A 26113-nucleotide genomic window follows, 5' to 3' on the forward strand; every position below is an offset into this window, starting at 1 on the left:
TCATAATAACAATGCCTAAAAAGGTTGAGTTTTCAAGTCATCACACTAGACACTGGCAAGTCTATGCCTGGAATCTCATACAATGCTTTCCTCAAAATGTCAGGACACTTGATGGGTGGGGGTGGAGGATGGTACTAGATATTGAACCCAACCCTTGTTATTTTTCAACAGGGTCTCACTAAGTTACTGAGGCCTGCCTCAAACCTGGGATCCTCCCACCTCCACCTCCTGAGTCAACAGGATTACAGGTGTGTGTCACTATGCCTGACAGAACACTTTAAATAAATCAGAATCTGCCTGTACTTTCAAAGGACACAATTACCATTATTATATACTGCTGGCAATCCTGAATCTAGTAAGCAAGACCTTCACCTCAATTCATTATTTCTTTTCATTTTTAAAAACATCAGTATTTTTGAAGAACCCCAAGTAAACATTATACTACATACTGTAAGTAAGAGGAGGATAAATGTCTTTGGCAAAGCCTTAAGTGTCAAAACCAAAGTCAAAAAAAGGCCATGACAGGGCTGGGGCTGTAGCTGAGTGGTAGAGCACTTGCCTAGCATGTGTGAGGGACTGGGTTCAATCCTCAGCACAACATAAAAAAATTTTTTTTTAATGTATCCACCTATAACTAAAAAATAAACATTTAACAGAACTAAATAAAGGTATTTTATTTAGTATAAAATAGATCTAAAGTTTTTAAAAGGCCATGACAGAAAAATGTTAAGTATCTGTAAGAAGTATAACCCTAAAAGTCAAAAGAACCTGAAGAGAATTCAGAATAAAGTGCAACAACAAAACAGAAGAATACTGACAGGGGTGGGGGTTAGTCATTGGGTTATGGGAAAAAATGCAATGTCCTGGCCAGGGCCTCTTGGATCATTTTTTAAAAATCAGCCAGCAAAAACATAAGTGCAGATTATAAGTGAAAGATTAAAACCAAAATTACATGGGGTAAGCCAGATCCGGTGGCACCTGTAATCCCAATGGATTGGGGGGCTGAAGCAGGTGGATCTCAAGTTCAAAGCTAGACTCAACAAAAGCCAGGTGCTAAGCAACCCAGTGAGCCCATCTCTAAATAAAAATACAAAACAGGGCCGGGGATGTGGCTCAGTGGTTGAGTGCCCCAGAGTTCAAACCCTGATACCCCGCCCCAAATTACATGGGATGGCATAACTGCACTTATAATCAATAAGAATAAGCAACTTTGAATGCAAGTGAAGAATTTTTTTTTCAGTTGTAGATGGACACAATACCTTTATTTATTTTTATATGGTGCTGAGGATCGAATCCAGTGCCTCACATATGAAAGGGAGGCACTCTACCTCTGAGCTATAGCCCCAGCCCAAGAAATATTTTAAAAAAGAAAATAAATAAGAAACGGGGCTGGGCATTAAGCTCAGCGGTAGAGCATATACTCAGAAAGCACAGGGCCCCTTAATTTAATCCTACCATCAAGCCAAAAAAAGGAGAAATGCATCAAAGCCTTAGTATTGTCTGTTGTAATGTTTTTGTGTATTTAGTTTAAGCACTGGTTTACATCTGCAACAACTTATCAATCTTATAATTCCAATTTAATTTAGACTTGCTTCGTTGTTTTTGTTTTGTTTTTTTGGTGCCAGGGATTGTATAGGCCCTTAACTACTGAGCCAAATCCCCATCCCTTTTTATTTTTAGACACGGTCTCACTTAGGGACTGCTAAATTGCTGAGGCTGGCCTTGAACCTGTGACCCTCCTGCCACAGCCTTCCAAACTGCAGGGTTACAGGTATGCTGCAGTGCCCAGCTAGACTTGTGGTTTTAGATAGAGGTTTCATTAAATAGTACTGAAACACAAACATGTTAATATTTCAACAAAATATTAAATATTAAAATATTCACCTTATTTATTAAGTTTAATTTTTTAGATATCTACAAGATTTGCCTTAATATTTATAAAGGAAACAAATAATTGCTTTGGAAACCAAAGTATTTCATAAATACTAAAATATATTAAAGTTATTAAATTTCTGGTCTGTAAAAGGAATCATATATAAATCAAAGTCCTCTTTTTAAAAGATTGTTTAAATTTGTTGTATTTATTTTAAAAATTAGACTTCTTTCCTTTTTTAAATAGATGGATCTATTTTATGCTAAATAAAAGAAAGTAAATGTCTCCATCATTCAAAGTATTGATTTTTGTTCTATTTCTAGTGGAGTTTCATAATGAAAACCACTCCTCTTACAAGTATCTCCTCTCCGGGATAAGCATTTTCAAAACAGGGATCATTTCTTATACTAATTTCTCTAAAAACAGCTCACAAGGCAACCCTAACACATATAGTAACTGTTGGTGGTTAATAAACAGAAATTCAGTAATTATCAGTTTGTTTTGAGATGCTCTATTACCTCTGTTACATCCCAATGGTGTAAAAACTGATCCAAGTCTGTAAGGTAGAGCAGCACAGGGGAAAGCTGTGTCTGGATGACATGAGGAACTCCTCGGAGGTTCTGAAGCCAAGTCAACTCTTCTTTTGAAAAGCCTAAAGCAGTTAAGAAAGAAAGCCATGTGAAAATAAATTAATTACAAAACAGTAACAGTCTTCATAATTTTTGATAAACAGGTAACATATACCTTCCAGCAAACCCTTCTTTAGTTTCTACATATCATATAATTATCTTAAGAAATGAACTTGTAGTAATGAGGCAGTTAAATTCACATAATTATGTGCTCTGACCCAAAGTAAAATATATACTTTTACTTAGAAAAATAAAATTTTTTGAAAAAGCAAATGAATGAGTAAAAATAACATACTTTTACAATGCCAAACATTACATTTCTTAGATAAAAGCCCTGTTTTAAAATGACTGTATCCCCCCAAGTCTATTTTTTTGTTTCTTAACTGAACTCAGGGTCCTGCAGATGGACAATACATTTGTAGTTCCTTCAACTACACCTCAGTTAACAAAATTTTGATTTCTTTATCACCTCAGTACATTTGACCTAAGCTACACAGACAATGTCCCAAAGTAGCTGTTCTCAGAATGATTAAATACCACTGCCCACTTAGATGTTCAGACCACTATCCTTCCATAAGTACACCCTGAAGAGGCATTATCTAAGTTTAATAGCCACATAACAGTACTAACTTTGAGTTTTGTAAAACTAAAAGCTTTTTGATGGGTAACTTTTATATAAATATATAAACATAAAATATAAATCCCTCCTACCTCAAATGTGCTCATCCAAAAAATATGAAATTAACACGTAGGAGTTAATTTTTAAAATAGTTATCTTAATAGATTCAACTTCATTCTGAAACCTGTCAAGTTCTTTCTGGATTTGGATAATAACTAACCCCCTAATTTCAAGCATTTAGAAAATTTCAATCTCATCATTATCATCTAAGTATAAAAAGGTTAATATCGAAATAGCACAATTATTCAAAATGATAATAAGACAGCATTTCTACTCATTTTGCGATTTTGTTTTGAGGGTAAATGGAATGTAGTATAAGAACTAATCAAAACCTGATATTATTATATCAAACTGAACATTTGAACATGTTTGGAAAGGAGATCTGTTATTTGCTGCATTTTTAAACCATGCAGTGGAATTTTCTCTGGCTAGTTGAAAAAGAGCCAATTAGGTACAATTCACTATAAACAAGGATGAGAATAAAATTAAGAATAAAGACTAGGAAGGAGATGAAAATATAATCACATGATTTTCAAATAACCCAAAGTGTTGGATATTTATAAGAGATTTGAGTCACTGAAGTTGAATCATGTACCACCTGCTTCAGGAACTTGATACTGCAGGGTACAAATATTCTTTCAAAGATTTTCACTTATAATAAAAATCCTTCTAAGACAGATTACTTATCATCTTCCATACTGGGAACCAAACAGATAAGACAGCAAATCTTAGAAGAATGAGGTTGTTTAATTTGTGACCTGGCAAGTGAAATGGGGTTACCTGTAAGTGTGGAAAATAAGAAGCTGAAATAGTCCACATCAGTTATCAACCAGTCTTTAACTGAATACTTCCATCCAGAAAGTGATGATCTATAATAAACAATGGGAGAATTATTATCAGAAGTTCAATTTTCTTTTCAGGGGACCTAAGGGTCTTAGGGACTGAATCCACAGCCTCCATATGCTCAGCCACTGAGCTAGAACCACATCAAATAATTTTCCTTTAATAAGACTTATTTAATAGCTTAAAAGAAAACCCATAGTATATAATGTTTTTGTTTTGCTATTGGGTATTGAAGCCAGAGGCACTTTACCCAGTCTTTATTATTTTGAAACAGGGTCTTGCTAAGTTGCTAAGGGTCTTACAAAATTGCTGAAGCTGGCTTCAAACTGGTAATCCACCTACCTCAGTCTCCCAGGTAGCTGGAACTACAAGTTTGCATCACTACACCCAGCTATATTGTTTTAATTTTTTATAAAAGGGCTCAAGTCCTATTATATAAAAATTTTAAATTCTAACATTTTTATGTAAAGTTTCATTTAAAAGCACAAATGATTCAAATATATTAAATGGTATAGCAGAAAACTTCCACCACATTCCAAAACTAAACTCCAAAGAGCCAAAATGAAGTTTTGCTTTTTCAGCACTAGTTCTATCATTATGTACTTACTATTTGATTTTTATAAAGTCTAACATTCAGCAAATGAGTTATGTTTAATCATGTTCCAGCTTCCGACCTAAGCAAAAGTAAAGACAACTATGTGTTTCTCCTCCTCTTCTTTTTTTTTTTTTTTTAAGAGAGAGAAAATTTTTAACATTCATTTTTCAGTTCTCGGCGGACACAACATCTTTATTTGTATGTGGTGCTGAGGATCGAACCCGGGCCGCACGCATGCTAGGTAGCGCTTACGAGTGGTTGCGCGCGCTCGCCTGGCATGCATGCAGCCCAGGGTCACTTGAGCCACATCCCCAGCCCTGTGTTTCTCTTCTTAAAATCTATTTCACTATAGTGCAGCTAAGATGTTGGCTAAGGACTTAAGGGAATAACTAAATGTAAAGCAGCCTTTCATTAAATGAGGATTACAATTCCTGCTGAGATGAGTTTCCAGTAACTCCCTTCAAGGAAAGGCTAGAATGAGAACAAACATCAATCACAGAAATAGCAAAAAGGGAAATGATCAGATCCAAAAAACTGAGCTTAGAAATTCTGAATGTGATAAAGTTAGGAGTTTCTAATTCACCAATAAGCACTTAATAATTTTTTACCATCATAATAACTGCATCATGTTTATTAATGTCTTAAATTTGGAGGGTTAAAATTTAAAAAACTTTTTTTGAGTATCATATGCAGGCAACAAGTGAAGATTTATGGAATAAATATCACAATCTAAAAGGTCATAGAAAGCCACAGTTGCCCTATAGAAAGGAGTTCAAAAGAATGGTTAGAAAACATTCTTCTGAACCCAGTAAATATAGGAAGCAATTGTGCCACCCAGTGGCTAAAAGAAGAAAATACATTTAAGTTTTTTAGGGGGAAAATGACAAGTGATTACATCAACACTGTTTTTAAAACTATGATGATCATATACATTGTCCAAGGCAGAACACTTATGAAAAGAGAGAGGAATGCTATTACTAACTATGCAAGAGCAAAAGAGGTAAACTGAAACAGTTGCTGGCAGGCCAGGTTGTATGTTCACCCTACTTAAAACCCAAGCCAAATTTTCTTAGTCCAAACAATTTCTTTATATAACATTTCAAATTACTTTTCAATATTTATGCTTTATATTTCCCTAATCCAGCTGTAAACAAATCAGGAGCAGAAAAGAAAGAACTTGCTATGATCATGGAACAACACAAGGTAGGCATCAGAACAAATATTGTCACCATAGTTTAAAAGACAGTGTGATAATAGTTTGTCATTTGTCCCCAAAGAGACACTTAAAATGAATTTGCTGCTGTTTAGCCATAGGATGGTACAAGTGATAGCTTTTATAAAAAAATTTTTCATTATATTTTTTAGTTGTAGGTGAACACAATACCTTTATTTATATTTATATGTGGTGTTGAGGATTGAACCCAGGGCCTCACACACGCTAAGCAAGTGCTCTACGGCTGAGCCACAACACCAGCCCATGATTGTTTTTTGTTTTTAAACTGGGTTCAAGAGCCTATTAGTTTGTTTTCAAACTACTTCTGAACACCTTAGTGAGCATGCAGTAGAATGATATGCAAAAAAAAATAAAATTCTAAGAAAACATAAATGGGTTGGTAAAAAGGTAGGGACAGCAAATCCAAGTATACTTCTCAAGAGAAAATAAACATGAATGATTTCTAGCTGATGGGTTTTTCATACATGGAACACTCAAGTTGTATCCTGCTTTCAATAAACATTTCTGATAGAGACAGGGGGGCATAAGAACTACAAAAATTTGAGTTAACTTTAATCTCATGGCTCAATTAATGTAACAAAATCAAAATAAGAAATAACTGCCAGAAGCGATGGCACACATCTATAATCTCAGTGACTCAGGGGGGCTGAGGCAGAAGGATAAGTTCCAGTCCACCTTTGTCAACTTAGTTGAAACCCTGTCTCAAATTAAAAATAGAAAGGTCTGGGAATTGAGCTCATTGGTAAAGCACCCTGACTTTAATCCACAGTAACCTCTCCCCACCCCAACAAAAAAATTTCAGAAATGATTAAAGTTACATTTCACAGAAATTAATTTGACATCAGTACAGGTAGGAGGAGAAAATGAAAAAGTCAAGGATAAAAGGGAATATTCTGAAAGATACGAAGTGACCCAAAATGTCTAAGGAACTAAACACTAGTCTTCAATTCTGACCCTACTTGAAAAGTCATATAATGCCAAGTCTAGGAAAGTTAAAAAACCTTAATTTTGTATTTTTTTTCAAAAAGAGATTACTCTAAACAGGAATATTACATCTACAGATAAATCTACTAATGGACTCTACAAACCACTAAAAAGCAAAACTCAAGTTTGGTAAAGTTTTAACTACAAAACCAGTCAGCTTTGCATGTATGTATGCCAAGGCAGCTCATATATTCTAAACATACACTTTGCCACTGAGCTACACCTCCTACAACCCAATCTGCTTTTATTTTATTTTTTTAAATATTTTTTTTAGTTGTAAATGGACACAAAACCTTTATTTATTTTGTGTGCTGAGGATCAAATCCAGTGTTTCACGCATGCTAGGCAAGCGCTCTACCACTGAGCCACAAACCCAGATTATGAGTCCTTATTATCAATATGTACTTCCCCAATACTCATTACAAATCCCCCGCCCCCCCCCAAAAAAGTGAATCAAATCTGACAATGATAAATATATTAAATGCAGTTTCCAAGTAAATTAATTTCAACTATGGTTCAAAAGGTGGGTCTTAACTGGCTGATAAAATTTATACCTAAGGTAGAGAGTGCCCTCCACTGGAAGTTAGTAAATACAAAGCCACCTCAGATTTAGAAAAATAAGGGAAATTAATCAATTTTTAAAATACTTAAAAATGACCAAGTCTAACACATATACAGAGAAGAAATAAACCTTGAACTTTCATATATAAACAACATATTACTAATAACTCTCATCTGCTAGAAGGAAAGGTATAGTCAGTTATGTAGCACACTTTTAGTAACTAGTCAAATATTTGTCCTATATTGTATGAAAAGACAAAGTTTATTAAAAGGAGCCACAACTACCAATAAATATTGATGGATATGAATACCAAATTACTCTGTTACAAACATGAAGTGTTTAAGGATTCTTTCAACACTGGCAATTTGAAATTATTACAAAAACTTTTCAGAATAAAATGCCCAGTCACTATAGAAAATGGCATAACAATTCCTCAAAAATCTAAATAAATGAGATGGGGGTATAGTGGCAGAGCACTTGACTAGCATGCATTAATCACTGGATTAATCCCCAGCACCAAAAAATAATAAATAAAAACACAGTATTACCATATGACCCAGCAATTTAATCTCTAGATATATGGCCAAAAATGGAAAGAGTGGCCTCAAAAAGATATCTGTATACCAATGTGCATTAGAAACATTACTCTAATTAGCCAAAAGATGGGGAAAAAAACAGATTTCTATCAAAAGATGAATGGCGGGACTGGGGCTATAGCTCAGTGGTAATGCACTTGCCTAGCAAGTGTGAGGCACTAGGTTCAATCCTTAGCAGCACATAAATAAATAAAACAAAGGTACTGTGTCTACCTACAACTAAGAAAAAAAAATTTAAGGATAAACAAAATTCAGTAATACACACACACACATACACACACAAAAAAATACAATATTACTCAGCCTTAAAATTAAATAAAATTTAAGCACATATCTGTAATCACAACAGAGGCTAAGGCAGAACAATTTCTAAGCCAGCCTCAGCAATTTAGACCCTCCAACAACTTAGCAAGACCCTGTCTCAAAACTAAAAAAATAACACAAAATAAAGGTGGTGGGGAGGAAAGGACATAGCTCAGTGACAGAGCACCCTTAAGATCAATCTCAAGGACAAGGTGCAAAAAAGCCAGTCATAAAAAGAAAAACAATCGATAGTCCCATTAATATGCAGTATCCACAGTGATAAAAATTAAAAACACAGAATAGTCATTAGGAGGAGTTGGGGGGGTGAGACATGGAAGAAATAGGGAAGAATTGTTTAGTGGGTAGTATTTTAGTTTGAGATGAATTAATGATTCTGTAAAATACCAATATAGCCACAAAATGTTAAAATGGTAAATTTTATGCTATGTATATTTTACTACAAAAAGAGAGACTTTAAGTAATTCCTGATCTGAGTCCACAAGCTTATTTAATTCAGCAGCTAATTAAATTCTGAATTCCCAGAAAGTCTAGGTGACAATTTCCTAACCCCTAAGATTTTATGCATAGTACTCACACCTTCATGCTTTTGATTGAATTTCAACCCTCATTCTAATCTAGCTATATAAATCATGAGACATAAACATGAAGCAGTTTTACAGTAGGCAAATTTTCCTCAGCTAATAAATGTTAACAGAGTTGCAATTATATCAAATATGAGTAGTAGCAATATGTGGCTTTAAAAGCCTTCTGTATTGTACCAGTTTCCAGTAAGAGGAAGAGAGGGAAAAGATTATACACTTAAAATATAGCTCATTTGAACAAGATACCTCATGTGTAGTATCCCAATAAGCATAGCCGACAAACTTGAACTGAGTCTTCCCATAATACAGCAACGACTTAATCGAGAAAGCAAATCAGTAGGTAGACTGGGTAGAAAATATACAAGCTGAACCAAACGTTTCTGAGACTCTGCAGGGAGAACGACCACAGTGCCTTCTTGTGGATCTAGTGGGGTAGGTAAAAATATTAAATTCAGCTATACAATATATACAAACTGGAGATTAAAGCATGTTGATGGCTTTTATTGAATCACAGGCTGACAAATTATGTTGAAGTTCAATCATATCAATTACATACAAAAATTTTATCATAAATCATGCATATATGGCTTGTTAAGCTATTTCCTGAAGTAAAACAGAGAACATTATAATCATGTATTCAAAATTTATTTATTTATTGAACACTATAATAATTTAACAATATCTAAGTGTTCTGTTAGAAATAAGAACTTTGATGGGAGTGAAAAGGAAACAGGACTAAGCACAAAGCATAACAATGAAAAACAAGCAATTCAGCTGAACAGTGAAAATTACAATATCAACCTAATTTAAGGTAAAAGACCTGATTGTCTGCTCCATGTGAGTATATATCTATGTACCTATACATATATGTACAATATTTTAAATATAATCCATGGTCCATGTATGGTGGCATATGCCTGTAATTCCAGTGACTCAGGAGGAGACTAAGGAAGACTGCAAGCTCAGCAACTTAACAAGATCCAATCTCAAAACAAAAAGGATGTATAGTTCAGTGATTAAGCCCCTGGGCTTAACCCTCATCACCCCCAAAATTTTTTTTAGAAGTTATAGAAAAATATTAAAACATATAAATTATAACATAAAATACATTAAAATTCTTATATGACCCACAGAAGGTGGAAACCACCCAAATATCCATCACTTTTGATATGTACAAGTGGTATATGAGTAAAGGGAATATCATTTAACTGTAAAAATGAATAAAGTACTGATACTTGTTGTAAGACTGATGAACCCTGAAATATAATACTAAGGGAAAGAAGCTAGAAATAAGAGGCCTTCTATTATATAATTCTGCTTATCTGAAATGTCCAAAATAGACAATTCCATAAAAATACAAAGTAGATTAGTAATTGCCAAGGACTGGGGGGGGGGGAGAGAATCTTAGGGACAATTACTGAGAACAGAGTATTTTTTTAGGGTGATGAAAATGTTCTAGAATTAAATAGTGGTGACAACTGTACAATCTTTGGAATATATTTAAAAACCACTGAAGTATATATTGTAAATTGGTAGATTTTATCATTATGTCTCAATAAATTATGTGAATCAATCTCAATAAACAAATACAAACTATATGCACATGTATATACATATGTATATTCATGTATTTTAGTCATATTTTTTGCTTAAAATATTAAACACTTAAGTCAGTTCCAGGGATGAATACTAAAGTAAAAATATAAAAAAGTCATACAATATATTCATTATAAGTAATGAAGGTATTATAGTGCCATTAAAGCTTCAAAGGAATTTCTTAAGTCTCTTATTAGTTTTGAATTTATAAATAGGACGTGGTTTCAAAGATACACAAAAAACATCAGCAGCCAGGCCCAGTGGCACATGCCTGTAATCCCAAAGGATCAAGAAGCTGAGGCAGGAGGATCTCAAGTTCAAAGCCAACCTCAGTAAAATCAAGGCACTAAAAAACCCAGTGAGATCCTGTCTCTAAATAAAAATACAAAATAGGGCTGGGGAGATGGCTCAGTAGTCAAGTGCCCCCCATCCCTGGTACCACTCCACACCCTGCCAAAAAAAATATCATCTACTAACATTAATCCTCTATAACAATTCCAACAAACGATAATTCTGAAAATAAATTTACTGTTTAGTTTTTAATTTTGGCAATTTGACGACAGCATAACTAAAATGGTGGCAAAGCTAAAGAGATTCCCTTAAAAATTTCTTTCCTACACTAGGATAAACCAATGAGTACGTATACCACTTAACAAACTCTTACCATAGATTCGGGGAGCAGTAGTTTGTAAACTTTTTAGTAATTCTTTATTTGCTCGTGCTGCAGCAGTATGAATGATATCAATCAGCTGTGTTGAGAGTTCAGGGTTTCGGGAGCCCAGATGAGAGAGTTGCAACGGTAAACCAGCAAGCCAACGGGATAACACTTTACTACGGTATCTAGATAGAACAAGGGAAAACATGACAAAGTGTGATCTTCAAAGGCAAGGGAAATAAATTTGAACTAAAAAAAAAGATTATAATTTAAACATGCTACCAAGTGACTAATTATGAACCAATAACACATTTGTTCATTTAAACATTTGAAAGCCTACAAGATGTCCCCATCATTTACCTACGAGAAACATTTTCCAAGACTTTGCCCACTAAACTATGCAATATGGGATATTATCTAAATTGTAGTTTTACCTTTAGGGACAGAAATACTTAACTCTTTTGTAAACTACTTAGTGTTAATTATTATACTCTATTAACAAGCTGATGCATTTGCCCACACACAAAATGGCTTTGAACTTGTGTTAATTTATTATATAGGGCACTTACTTAAAGCTCTAACGTCTTGGGTTAACAGCAAACATTGAGAACTTAGGGATTTAAGTAAGTATGCACTTCATTGTCAGACCTAAATTTACAGCAAAAACCAGACTATGGTCCAACAACTACCTACATATATGGAGATACCCCAAATCAATCAATCAATCAATCAATCCACCTCTCTCTTACTGGTGACTGAACGCAGGGTCTCGAAACTTAGACAAGTATTCTACCACTGAGCTAAATCTGCAGGCCCCCATCCCCTTTAAGACAGTGGCTTGCTACAGGCTGGCCTTGAACTTGTGATCTTCCTGCCTCAATGTCTCTAATAGTTGGGATTACAAACATGAGCCACCACCACATGTAGCAAACCCCAACCACATATCTTCCTGACTAGCTCAAATGATCTTAAATTTACCATATCAAAAGAGTTAATTCCTGCTGGACATAACCATGCACACCTGCAATCCTAGCTACTTGAGAGGCTTATACAGGAGGATCACAAGTTGAAGGACAGTCTTGGCAATTTAGGGAAACCGTGTCTCAAACTGAAAAATAAGAAGGGCTAAGGGTGGTAGCTCAGTGGCAGAGCACCCCATGGATGGATGCAAATACTGGGTGTCCAAAACAAAAGTTGATTCCTTAGTTCCATTCTGATAGTATTAAACTAAGCCAGAAACTTGGTCATCTTCTATTGTCCTCCAGTTTATCCCACATGTCCCAATATGTCACTAATGGCTAATGATTCAATCTCCATATTTTCTTTTTTTTTTAATTTATTTTTTTAGTTTTCGGTGGACACAACATCTTTATTTATATGTGGTGCTGAGGATCTGACCCAGGCCGCACGCATGCCAGGCGAGCACACTACTGCTTGAGCCACATCCCCAGCCCTAACCTCCATATTTTCTATAGGAAGAAAAAGATTATGGCCATGTTGTGGCTTGGATATGAAGTGTCCCCCAAAGTTTGTTTGAAGGTGAAATGACTAGACAGAGTGCTGTAATCTACTTTGAATAGACTGCCGGATAATTACAGGCAGGTAGGATGTGGGTGGAGAGGGTGGGTCAATGGGGCATGCCCTGGAAGGGTTAGCTTCCCTGTGCCCCCCGTTTCCTGGCCATGATGAGGTACGCCACTTTCCTCCACAAGACACCTTGGGCCCAGAGCAATGAATTTAACCAATCATGGAATAAACCTCCAAAACCTCCTCTAAGTTATTTTTTGTCAGGTATTTTGGCCACAGCAATGAAAGGCTAACTAAAACAGGCTGCTATAGGTTGTTGCATCTGTTCACTAACTACAAGTAGAAATACATGCTAAAGAGGCTTTTACTGTTCAGATATGGGTATAAAGTTCACGAGAAATATTAAGTATGTTTTTTTATAAAATTTTCCATCATTTCATAAATGCACTACATAGGATTAAAAAAGAGAGAGACACTTTCTCCAAAGATTTCATCACTCTTATCGGCTTATTTAAAATATTTAAACAGACTACAAATAATTCAGCAAAAGAAAAGAGAAATTTTGTTTTGTTTTGAGTACCAGGGATTGAACTCAGGGGTGCTCAATCACTGAGCCATATCCCCAGCCCTACTTTGTATTTTATTTAGAGACAGGGCCTACTGAGTTGCTTAGCGCCTTTTGCTGAGGCTGGCTACAAACTGGCGATCCTCCTGCCTAAGCCTCCTGAGGCACTGGGATTACAGGTGTGTGCCATCACATCTGGCATAGAAAAAGGAAATTTATATAATAAAGTAAAACTTTACCTGAGCCTATAAGATCTCAATTCTTCCTTCTGATAGATTTTACTGAAAAATTTTAGTAACAAAGTCCGAACTGGAAGGAGAAGGCCCCTTTGTTGATATAATGTATAAACTGCCTTAATGAGAGTCTCCGTAGCCTCTAAAAACAGAAAGAAAATAACTGATATTAATCAAAAATATTTCTTTAATAACCTCCGAAATTCCTCTAAATTCACTTTTACTCTGCCCATATGGCAAAAGCAGGTCTTAGCTTCAAACTATTGATAACTATCAAAGTCTTACTGTAAAAATAGCATAACTAAAACCAAAGTCAAACCAACCAAAAGTTACAATATAAATTTTCTTAAGGTACAATAAACCTTGGGATGACAAAAAAAAAAAAAAGCGAAAGGTGAATTAGATTGGAACCAAACAGAAAAGCCTTGATTCGATTCTGAATGAAAAAAGTTGTAGTAAATAAGTCCAAAAAATGGACAATGTAACTTAACTCCTACACTGAAGAAAGGTAGACGAGAAAATATAGAATGTTCATTCTACATTGATCAAAGGGAAAAACTTTTAATTTTCAGTCAGACTAGAGCAGAGGAGGATAGAAATCTTCATTAATTAGCTTCACAATGGGCTTACCTTCTAAGGGGCCAAAATGACTTCAGAGTTCAAGCAGATAGTGCTTTATAAATTCTTAGGCTAGCTACCTTATAATATGGTCTGAATATAATTAACTACATGGAAAAGTTTGGAAGTCACCATTTCACGGCTAGTCACTAAATACCATAAGAGCTCTTCTCATATCAAGGCAAAACAGCATCACGTACCTCTGTTTGGTTGTATCTGCATTAACCTCCACGATACTCCAAGCAATCTGTTCAGCTGCTTACTGTTTAGCCTAGAGCCATCTTCAAGGGTCTTTGTCACAAATTTCCTTATCATTTCTATCCAACTGGAATCTTTCTGCAAAGTTGAGGCATTTGCCAGGGAGACCATGATATCAGACAGTGTTAAATTCAGTAAGAGATGATCTACGTTATTGGAGAGAATCGTGCAATGCTTGATGCTAAAAACAAACAAAGACACACACACACACATCTATAAAGTGTTATGTCTACCATGCCTGCTTCACTTAGCGTACTTGAAACAAAAAAATTCCTTCTAGAATTAATAAAATGTCAAGACGACATAGTGTATAGGCAAGATTCAGGTCATAGTTCTGTAAATAAACTATTTACTACAGAATCAGGGTTGTTCAGAAAGTCTGAATTACCCTGCATATGGCTCAGTTCATTACTAATGCTGCTGTTTATACAGAAGGCAAACGGTTTCACAATACTGCATGGGAATCCTAAAAAACTTGAAAGATAAGACCTGAAGATTTTTTAAAAAAACATTTATTTGAATGGACATCACAGCAGATCTTGGCTTTACTTCTAACTAATCACCTGACCTAAGAAACACTAGTTTCTCCTCGTAATAATTTCCTCCTGTATGAAATATGAAGAGTGATTCAGGTAAGCACTGATTTGAAATGAATTAACTTTATAATTCACATACTAAAATCAGTTTATTTATCTTAGCCAAACAAAAATGTTTCTTTCAAAACTTGAAAGAAATTTTTAAATACCTGAATACAATATTTATTGAACAAAATCTGAAATTCAAAACATACTCATTTCAGACTATTCAACAGTACAGTCCATTTTTTTCATGTTTAGAAAAATGTGGAGTTGACTAAAATTATAAATATCTCAAAGCAATCAATTTTAAAGGAAAACAGTAACTCTGGATTAGATTTCAGCAAGGACAATTGTGAAGAACCATACATACATGAAAAGGGAAATAAATTTGTTGTGGCTGAGCATCAAAAGCAAGGCTAGAAACCACAAATGAGCCTAGAAAGGAAAAAGGGAACCAGTTTACAAAGAACACCAAAATTAATTTTGCAGACAAGGGAGTACATGGCTAACTTCTTTCAGATGGATGATTTTGCAAATACAAAAGGAAAAACAAGAGTTATAGACTATAAACAAAGAAGCAGTTGTGTGGCTATTGGAGCAATCCAGGCAACAGTAGGCAAGGGCAAAAACTAGGGTCAATACTGGTATGGACTAGGAGTAGGGAAACATTTATAAAGAATAAAAATTGTCTGGATATGAGACTTGCTCAAATGTATACACATATGTGAGCTGGGGAAGGTAGAGAAGGGCAGCATCAAAGATTCTAGCACTGGTGACTAAACTGATAAGAGACGATGAAGAAAAAAGAGCAGAAATCCAGAAATAAATTCTACCTTGTATATACTGAACCTAAACTGTCATAAATCCAGGCAGCATGGCTGACAAACAACTCAAAATGGAAGTCTGACACTTGACACTGGAAAGAGAAGTCTGAGCAAAATTCTGTAGAAATTACCCACACAACCACTCCCAGCTAGCTGCAAGGGAAACTAGGATAGCTGGGTTTTATTTTATGTAACTATATGTCGTCCAGCTAAAAATCGGGAATTTTATCATTAAAAGAGAATGCAACCTGGATAAATTTGGAACATTTCCTCCCCCAGGTAGAGCTTTATAAGAAACACTATCCTGGATTTAGCTCATGCAGCACAATCTATTACTATATCTGGGAGAGCTCAATGGGCAACTGTAAATTTCAGAGAGTTCATTCTGCTTCTCCAATAATTTATACAAAAAGTTTAAAGACTATATATACCAACCCACTTTACACACCTAGAAAAAGAATATAAATTGTCACTTTGAATGAAAATGATGTATCAATGTTCAGTTCACTAACTGCACTGATAGTTGGAGAGGCTGTGCATGTGTGAGGACAGGAAATATACAGGAACTCTGCACCTAAAACTGCTCTAAAAGAATTAAATATTTTTTAAAAAAGGAAAGAAATTCTGATGCATGCTACAACATGAACCCTGAAAACATCAAACACAAAAGAACAAATACTGTAGATTATATTCATGATGTACTAAAATAAGCAAACATACAGAGAAAGTAAGTTGAACTGTACTTAGGAGGAGTATGGGCAGTTACTGTTTAGCGAAAACAGAGCTTCAGTTCAGGATGAGTTCAGAAGGTGGTTGCACAATAATGTGAAAGTACTTAATGACACTCAACAGTATACTTGTAGTTACAATGGTTAAATGCTATGTTATATACACTTTCTACCATACAAATAATTACAAGCTTTGTAACTACATTTCAACATGAGGGGAAAATGCAGACAGCAAGCTAAACAAACTGGGAGTACATAAATATGTATCTTGGCACAAATGTCACTTCATCAGAGTAGCCTTTCCTAGAAGCCTCCAACCCCATAAAAAACAAGGACCAGCTCTTTGTTCTACACCTTTTGTTAAGTACTGGGAATTGAATCCAGGGGCACTTCACCAGTAAGCCACATACCACCAGTCCTTTTATTTTTATTTGAAAATTCTAAGACAGGGTCTGGCTAAGTTGCCCAGGCTGGCCTTATAACTTTCGATCCTCCTACCTCAGCTCCTGGATCGCTGGGATTACCACCATGTCTGACCCCTTTATATATACTTATATTGCCCTAACTCTTCTTTCATTTGATCACAATGGGTCACTGATTCAATAATCAGAGAAAACAATTCTCCCTCATTAGATTGAATTCCACTGAGAACTGGTACTATTTATCACTAAATGTTCAGCACCTACTAAAAGAGGTGGCTTACACATATTAAATGTCCAACAAATTTATTGAATGCTAACAGTATACCCTACACTCTTAAATCATTTACTTACACTTGAGTCTACTAAATTCTAAACATCCTAAGCATTATTTAAACTCATTTTTTTTTGAAAATCATATATGAAACCCCTTACCAGAAAAAAATACACACATAAAATTTTACATCATGATTTTAGGAATTCAAAGACTTTCTACACCTTGGATGGACTGTGAATTAAAGTTCTGTTCTAATAAGAAAATTGTATGTGGAGGGAAAAACCTAACGTCTTCCTCAAGAAAGGGTCTCTCTGATTCGAGTAACTCCATAAATTAATCTTCCTAAAACAGTTTTGACCAACCAAAAGTCCTCAATGACAAAAGAATCAAGGCTAAAAGTAAGATAACTCGAGAAATAAGTTATTTCCAGTATCAAGGTCAGTGAAGAATAGAAACCAGATCTGACCCAGCCAGGTCCATATTCTCCAGTTTTTTGTTTTGTTTTGTTTTTAATATGGTCTCCTTACATTGTCTCTAGTCCCTTACACAGTCTACTAGATGAAATCACATCCATATTCAGATCCACTTCAAACACTACCCTCCATATAGCTTTTGTCTATTTATCCTGACAAAAACTTAACTGTGAATTTGTTGGGAGACAGATAATTAATGGTACAGTTATAAGTATACTTATATAAAACCTTATGTTATCTATATTAATTCATTTTTTAAAAGTATTTGGACAAAATACCTTTATTTTCTTTTATTTATTTTTATGTGGTGCTGAGGATCAAACCTAGGGTCTTGCACATGCTAGGTGAGCGCCCTACCGCTGAGCCACAACCTCAGCCCCATATTAATTCACTTCTACCAATTATGGAGCTACTACTTCTCAGCTTCCAACTCACCCTCCAAACCCCACTTTGTGATCCTGGGGCTGGGACTATGTGAGCCACAATTTTCCTTTGCATGTGGCTTCTTCTAACAATAAAGAGATGGTAGAAAGAGACTTGAAAGCTGTAGGAGGAAGACAGGGTATTTTTCTTGCACCTCTTCTACAGGCTTGTTCACAATTCATCCTAGAAGCCACAGTGATTCCAGTTTGTTCAATAAAGGGTCTCTTTGATCCTAACTCTACAGAACTAGCATCACCATGCCCGTAGGAAAATACCAACAGAACCAAGCTAAAACCCCCTTTGCAGAGTTGTGGGCTCCTGCTCTATACAGCCTTCTCTGAGGCCAAGACATGAACACCAGCTGAGCAGCAACTGCTCCTCAGAAGTCAGTCCTGGCTCCCTTCCTCTAAGCATTTTCCTTTTTTTCTTTGTTCTCAGTTCTAGAGATACGAGTTGTTATTTCCATAATATCTTACTATTCCCTTGTTGTCTTCTCAGTTTTTTAAAACATAATTAATAATTCTTTATATTAAATTCTGTTAAAACTCATTGGTGTGGTTTTTATCTCCTGAATGGATCCAGACACACTTGCTTACAATTCAGAATCAAATTACTTAGGAAAGAAAAGAATACAACTTAAAATATTTTATTATCAAAATACTTTATTTACAATAAGTGACCAAAATAAATAGTGAATGAATGAAAAGCTCATACATCTATAGAACAGCCTTATTTCTTTCAGCATAGTCCCTGAACCCTGCTCAGAGAGCCTCTGTGGCGCTGGGGATATAATTCAGTGGAAGAGTACTTTGCCTAGCATGCACAAAGCTCTGTGTTCAATCCACTGACCCACCCTCAACCCCCCTCAAAAAAAAAAAGAGAGAAAGAAAGAAAACAGCACACAGCCTCAAAGCTTCTCCAGTTAGTTTCTTCCCTTTTGTATATTAAAGATCCTAAAGACTGTTTTGACAGGCTTTTTAAGATCCCCTTTGAATGTTCACTCATTTGAAGCAACTATAATTTTAGTGTTTCGTTTGTACCTGCTTGTCAAGTTTTATTATATAACATGTTCTCACATTTATCTGCTCTCACTTGCAGTACACATTTTAAATGCTTTCCAAGCTGACTTTTTAAAACTCCATCTTCTAATTTATTATCCCTTTTCCCCCTTTCTTTTCCAATTCCTTCCTTCAGGACATTGATCCTACTTTTACTACCGGCCTCAAGTAAAAATGAGAGCATACTAAGATGACTTTTCAAAGTTCTCTAGACAGAGAATCAATAATCACATGGTGCCTCTCAAAATAAACCACCCATGTTGGCAATTTTTAATTAATGTACATTTATGTAATTTAATACATTCACATAGCACAACTGAACAGACTTTTAAAAATTTAAAAAAAATTACTAAGATTTGTTCAAAAGAGCCATACTATGGCTACTTTTATTTTCACAAAATCTAAATATCTCATGATGTAGAAATTGCCAGACTATGATTAATTACATTTTAATAATTTCAGTTTTAAAAGCTTTTACATTTATACAGTGGAAAATAATCACAATACCTTTTATTTGTCTCTTTCCTTCTGTGCTTGCTTATTTCTTTTAAGGCATACGGAAAATGACTCATAAAATGGTGTTTGAAGTCAATAAGGTAATTCTTTCGAAGCCAGAACTCCTGTTGAAATAAAGATTAAGATTAGCTAACTATGAGAAATAAATGTACAATAATCAATAAAACTTTAAGAAAAAATTTGATAATTTGTCAATATTCAGCTTAGATGGTCCATTATGATACACCTTCTGCCAGTGATATAAGATGCAAATAAAATTTTAAAATCAGAATGAACTATTAAGGTATCCAATTTTCATCCACAGATCCTTTTGGTACCTGATAATTATTTCCTTGAATTTATCTGCTACTTATGAAAGAAAAAGGAAAAGTAAATGAGATTGGAAAATATTATGAATTTGAACCACTAATGGAATATTTATAAAATACACAGAACAAACTCTTCTACTTAGCATTCTATCTATACCATAACTCCAATCCACGGTGATTCCATTGTTTCTCATTAAAGGTATCCAAAACTTAAAGCAATGCATGTCTGTAAAATGCTTTAGCAATAATGGTGAATTTGTCATTCCCTCCTACTTAAAACACTTAAAAATTCCAGATGAACATTCTTATTTCTTCTGATACAGAGTAACCAATCATCCCATTTTGCCAGACACTTAGCAGTTTCCTAGGATATAGGATTTCAGGTACTAATGCGGCTAGCTATAGCTCAGGTGCTCCTGCTTAGTATACTGGGTTCTTCTCTTCTTCCTGACCTCTAATTGTTTGGATGTACCCAGTTACCAGTCCTTAGATGTTTCTTCCCAAGCTCCAGATTCTATTTACAGGTGTACACTTGACATCTCTTGGACTTTTACTATTAATCATTAGATGATGGCTACTAGAAGAGATGGTGACCATAAAGGAGTTAATTAATGTTCTAATTTTATAAATTTGACATTTAAAGTTAAATGAACAGGGCTGGGGTTGTGGCTCTGTGGTAGAACACTTGCCTAGCATGTGTGAGGCAATGGATTCGATCCTCAGCACCACATAAAAAAATAAATAAATAAAAGTTATCTAAAAATCCAAACTCCTTAACAGGAACCAGAGTCCCACATGATCTAGCCACTGTCACTCTTCTTCTCCCTCATCTTCCACTTCTACCAGTACCTCACTTGCACTTGGCCTTCTAGTCATTCTTCAAATATGCCAAACTTGTTTACACCTAGGAACTAGTACACCTAGGAACACTTCCCTATACCAAGAATGTTCTTTTTCCTGCATATTTAAAGTCTTGTTCTTTTGCTTCATTCAGTTACTTTTTAATGTCTTAACCTCAGAGAGCATTTCCTGACAACTCATCATTCTGTTCTAGTCCCCACTCCTATGTCTAGCACAAGCCTTCTTTATACCTGACTTCATTTTAAATTTTATTTCCAGCATCAATATTATATACTTGTTCACCTTTTATCAACTATAAGATAATCACTATAAGCTCATTACCAGTAAGGTTTACCTTTTGTGTCTACTGCCTAGAACAGCACCACAGAACTCAACAAGACCAAATTTCTTCAGTGATGAAACTGTTCTATATCTGTGCCATCCAATATAGCAGTCACTACCCATATGCAGCTATAGAGCACTTAAATTGTGGGCTGGTAAAACTGAAAAACTGAATTTTAACAAACTTAAGTTGCCCCACTTATAGATGTCAAATAAATCTTTGAGTAAAACTACATCTGTTTACATATTCTAATTCTCACAAGAAAAGGGTACTACAATGGATCACATAAATAAAAAGTAGCAAGTAAGCCAACATTAAAATACAAGATACAAATTTTTATGAGTAATTATAATCCTGAAGTCAACATTGTTAATATAGGATCCTAAAAATCAAAGTACATTAAAAAGTTAAATTATATTTTCATTTTTAAAACCAGCTACATATTAAGAGTATTATCAGAAATAAGCTACCTCAGTAAGGATCAGAGTATCCAAACACTGCTTGTAAGTTCAACGTACCTTGAGATTTCTTTTCAAAACAAGAAGCAGTTTCAAACTGCTAAAAAAGATTTAAAAAAAAAAAAACCTACTTGAATACAAATTAAATCAACTGTGATGCAGCTACTATCAAAATTAAATGCATTAAACAGCACCTAAGATGGTACCCTAACCCAGATGCCAATTTGTCAGCAGAAAAACCTATAGACTTTCTGAGAGAAAAAAAATTACCATTCAGTCTGCCATATGTGACTTGCATTAAAAGGCTAAGGAATGCCATTTGATTCCTCCTAAAAGTGAAGCTGTTAGAAAGGTTATTCAGTGTCTTAACTAAGCCTACAAATAAAGGTGAATGAGAGATGGGAGTTAAGAGTAGGAATGCCAAAAAAAAAGCCATTCAATGTCACTCAGCACAGCTAACATACACTTTTATACTTTATCTCTAAGATAATAGTTCTCATCAAGTTATTAGAATTTGGCACAGTAAATCTCCCAAAGTAAATTAGAAATAGATGCTTTCAAATATTAGTCCTGAGCTAGGAATGCAATTCAGTGGTAAAGTGCTTTGCCTAGTATGGTGTGAGGCCCTAGGTTTGATCCTTAATACTGCAAAGATATATACTATCCTATCTGAATTACTCCTCCACCCCAATTCTATGTAAATAAATCAAATTAGCATTCTGGTCTTCAAAAGTCCATCATCTTTTATGCTTAGTATGCCATGTTTAAAAAACACTAATAAACCTAGCCATGTTATAATAAAAAACAGTTCTACGGTATAATATTTTAAATATTCATAAAACTAAAGCAATATTTAGAACCTCTGTCATTTGACTGGTGGCAGATGACCCAAAACTAGCACCAATTAATTAATTTGCATGTTCTGCATTTTGGGCTTACTATTTTACCTAAATATAATCACTACTACTAAAGCAATAACAAATGTTTATTGGTGCATCATATATAACCAGATACCAAGGAATTCTGGAATTTTTATTTCTCAGCTCTCTAAAATAGAAGAGCAGTATTCAAAATCCATGTTAAAATATCATTACTTTCATTTTTTCTTGGCCTTTCAAGTGCAAATACAGCCTCTGACATTCAGGATTATGTCCTAATAAGCCCATTTTTAGTGGAAAATACCCTAAGTCAAAAATGCATTTAAGCTGGGAATGATGGCTCATGCCTGTAAACACCTGTCAGTAATCCCAGCAGCTCAGGAGGCTGAGACAGGAGCATAGAGTGTTCAAAGCCAGCCTTAGCAATTACAAGGGGTTAAGCAACTCACTGAGACCCCATCTCTAAATAAAATACAAAATAGGACCAGGGGTATGGCTCAGTGGTTGAGTGTCTCTGCATTCAATCCCTGGTAAACCCCCACCCCAAAAATGCATTTAATACACCTAACCTACCAAATATCATAATTTTGCCTAAGTTATCTTAACTCACCTTGTCCAACATCAGAGATATAATATTTACCCAAAGTCCTGTTTTAGAATGGTTTATATATGCAAAAATATTGTCCCAGTGCCCAATTTATAAGACAATTTGTATTTTCAGTCTGAATCACAATAAAGGATATAAGCTATAGGTTATGATTTCCAAGGTATTTTAATGCATCTATGCTAATTTTGTTGATACAGCTGCAGAATTGAAAACATGAGACTTAATGAGTTAATCAGTGTTACAATTACTTACATTAGCCTACGTTAGGGCAATTATTATCTAACATAAGCCTATTTTACAATAAAGTGTTGAATATCTCCTGTAACTTACTCAAGACTATACTGAAGTAAAAAAAAAAAAACAGAATATAGTTGTACAGGCAAGCTCTTTTGCATCATTCTAAAGTAGAAAAATTTTCGGCTGAACCATCCTAAGTTAGGGACAGTAGATCCATTCAAGAATGCAGATAATATATACTTTTCTAAAGAACCGTATACATTATTATATCATGAGCCTACATCAAAAATGAACTGCCATAGAGAAAGCAAGTTTTGCTTTCTCAATATCATATACTATACCTCTAATCATGATTAATTTTTTCAATGTGTCAATAAAGACAGAAAGACTCAAAATTTAAATTAATAAAATGCCTATTGGAAAAAGCAATTTAAACACCATCCCTACAGATAGGTGATAACAGTGCTAGAACATGCTCAACCTACCTTAGTACAATTTCATAATGCTTTCCAAATTTATCAAATATTACTACTCCAGGTTGAAATTTAAAAATCAGAACAAAGAAGACCTTCTCTGTTTTATGTGTTCATAGATAATTATAAGGATTTACATCTGTCTAGTCAAAAGTTCTTGCAGAAATTCTTTTATAGCTGCCCTTTTAAGTGTGTTGGCATATTGATTTAGCACCAATTTAATTTCATAGATTATTCTTCCTTTCTTGCATAGCAAAGGATTAGCATACACACCATATACTACATTCACAATAAGGTCTCAGTTTGGTCTTTTCTGCTAACTTAAGCAACATGACACAACTAGAAGCCATTACTAAATAATTTTACTTGCACTTTTTTAATCCTACAAAGATCGTCAGAGACTAAAATGTCCCTAAATAATTAATCCATCTTAGAGGCTGGGGTTATGGCTCAGCGGTAGAGCACTCACCTCGCACCTGCAAGACCCTGGGTTTGATCCTCAGCAGCACATAAGAATAAATAAATAAACTAAAGATATTGTGTCCATCTACAACTAAAAAATAAAAATAAATAATAATCCACCTTAAACATTTTACACTACTATGAATTATATTTAATAAAATCAAATGGAATCCAGCAAATTTTTATACATCTCACTAAAAAACTACATATATTCATAGATAATAACCTCACAAAACTATTTTCATTTTTTTGAAGTTCACACTTAAAACTCTTGAATATTTTTTGGGAAAATGCACAATCAATTCATTTAATAAACTGATTTCTAAGTTTCCTATTTACGATAAAAGGCTTTACTAATAAAGTAAAAAACCCATTAGTTCTTACCAATTTATGTGTTTCATCATGTTGTTTAGAGAGTTTCCACAGAAGAGAAATAATATTAAGGACTTGCTGCATAACCTGTAGCGGTTCTCGCTCGAAACCACTTCCAACAGAAGCAGCTAGTTGTGGAGGCACAGCTTCAACCCAGCATTCAATTAACAATGGAATTATTATCTCTATAAATCCTTTCAGGTTTTCAGCAGATGATAGTCCTTCATCCACAGCTCCTAATCCTCCAACAAAAAACCTTGTAAGGAAAGAATAAAATTTTTTAAAAAATTGATTAAAAAAGATGTATTATCCCTTACTCAATTTAAATCTTAAATATAAACTACCAGTAAAATGAAGCACCATGAACTGATAATTACATTAAGACTACTAAGAAAAATGAAATTCTAAGATGACAAAGCCAACAGAGATCATCAAGTTTTACTTCTCGTTAGGCTTTTCTAGAAATGAATAAACAAACATACTTTCAAATAAATCCTCCCATCAGGAGTCATCAAATCAAATCATGAGTAACTACATGAAAACTATGAAAGACAACTGCATGTCTTCCACCATTAGCCATCAATGGTCAGCAGTTAGAATTCAATATAGGAAAACTGAGCGTGGACATAACTGAAATCCTTCTTACCGTAGCCTGAACTGTGAACTGACATTTGGCTGTGAACCCCCATTTTCATAAACCTGGATGTGTTGCTGGTCGTTGGCATGTTCCTTCCAGTTGATAAAAATGGAGTTGCTAGTGGCATGGGGATTTTCTTTTTGTTCCTGAAGTCCTTCACTTTCTCTCAACCTACTGGATCCATCTGCCAAGGCCTGAAGGAATTTACTGAGTCTCACTAAGACTTTCAGCCTCCACTGCTGAGAAGTGAGTCTCCGATTAGGATTTACAGAAAGTATCCAAGACTGGGATCTGTCTCTATTTACCAGTCCTTTGGACAGCTGCTGATGAGAAATAAGTTCTACAAAATTCTTAAGCAATATACTGCTACGGCCAGTAATTAGAGCTGGGTACTGTTCCAGCAGAATGTCCAAAACTTTCAGAGAGTCCTCCTGAATTCCTTCAGTAATGTGAGTCATGGCACTAGAGAGATGGGCACTTACCAAAGGAAAAAATGGAGAAATTTGTTCAGCTCGTATTTTGGGGGCCAGGAATTGAAGAAGTTGAACTGCTGCTAATCGTACATTAGCATCTTTATCTGTAAACACAGCAGTCACTTCACTTAATATGTTTGAAAGGTGTGCATCAATTATAAATGGGTATTGAGACAAAAGGTCTTTAAGTCCAAGAAGAGCACTTTGTTTAACCCCAGCATTGTAGTGATGCATCTGTGACAGCAAATCCTACAAACAAATATAAAGTTTTTAGGTTTATACAAATCTATACATTATATCATTTTCAACTAAACATGCAAACTATGCTAATTAACTGATGCTCCTTATACAAACTGCATCAATAAGTATTTTAATGC

General features: G+C 34.8%; 2 protein-coding genes across 9 annotated transcripts in view; one reads left to right on the forward strand and one right to left on the reverse strand.

Annotated features, from left to right (window-relative positions):
- Positions 1-26113, forward strand: part of Invs (inversin) — a 206649-nt gene that overhangs the window by 153627 nt on the left and 26909 nt on the right. For 2 of the 6 annotated variants that reach the window (XR_013438190.1, XR_005734029.2), the window contains exons 19-20: positions 172-248; positions 5764-5822. The gene's annotated coding sequence lies outside the window, so the exon portion shown is untranslated. Of the gene's footprint in view, positions 1-171; positions 311-5763; positions 18624-26113 lie in introns of those variants that run through there. The other 4 variants (XR_013438191.1, XR_013438192.1, XM_040286095.2 and 1 more) reach the window with 4 other exon arrangements.
- The window catches only part of Tex10 (testis expressed 10), a 43475-nt gene that overhangs the window by 12060 nt on the left and 5302 nt on the right, over positions 1-26113 (reverse strand). For 2 of the 3 annotated variants that reach the window (XR_013438193.1, XM_005326320.3), the window contains exons 3-11: positions 25273-25985; positions 24639-24882; positions 19640-19752; positions 14295-14533; positions 13483-13618; positions 11161-11336; positions 9147-9324; positions 3962-4050; positions 2392-2525 (exon numbers count right to left, since the gene is read on the reverse strand). Coding sequence is in view for 2 of the 3 variants with exons in the window: in XM_005326320.3 (XP_005326377.1) it covers positions 2392-2525; positions 3962-4050; positions 9147-9324; positions 11161-11336; positions 13483-13618; positions 14295-14533; positions 19640-19752; positions 24639-24882; positions 25273-25985 (2022 nt within the window). In the remaining variant the exon portion in view is untranslated. Of the gene's footprint in view, positions 1-2391; positions 2526-3961; positions 4051-9146; positions 9325-11160; positions 11337-13482; positions 13619-14294; positions 14534-19639; positions 19753-24638; positions 24883-25272; positions 25986-26113 lie in introns of those variants that run through there. The other variant, XM_040286104.2, reaches the window with a different exon arrangement.

This window comes from Ictidomys tridecemlineatus, chromosome 4, assembly GCF_052094955.1.
Source record: "Ictidomys tridecemlineatus isolate mIctTri1 chromosome 4, mIctTri1.hap1, whole genome shotgun sequence".
Classification (NCBI taxonomy): Eukaryota; Metazoa; Chordata; class Mammalia; order Rodentia; family Sciuridae; genus Ictidomys; species Ictidomys tridecemlineatus.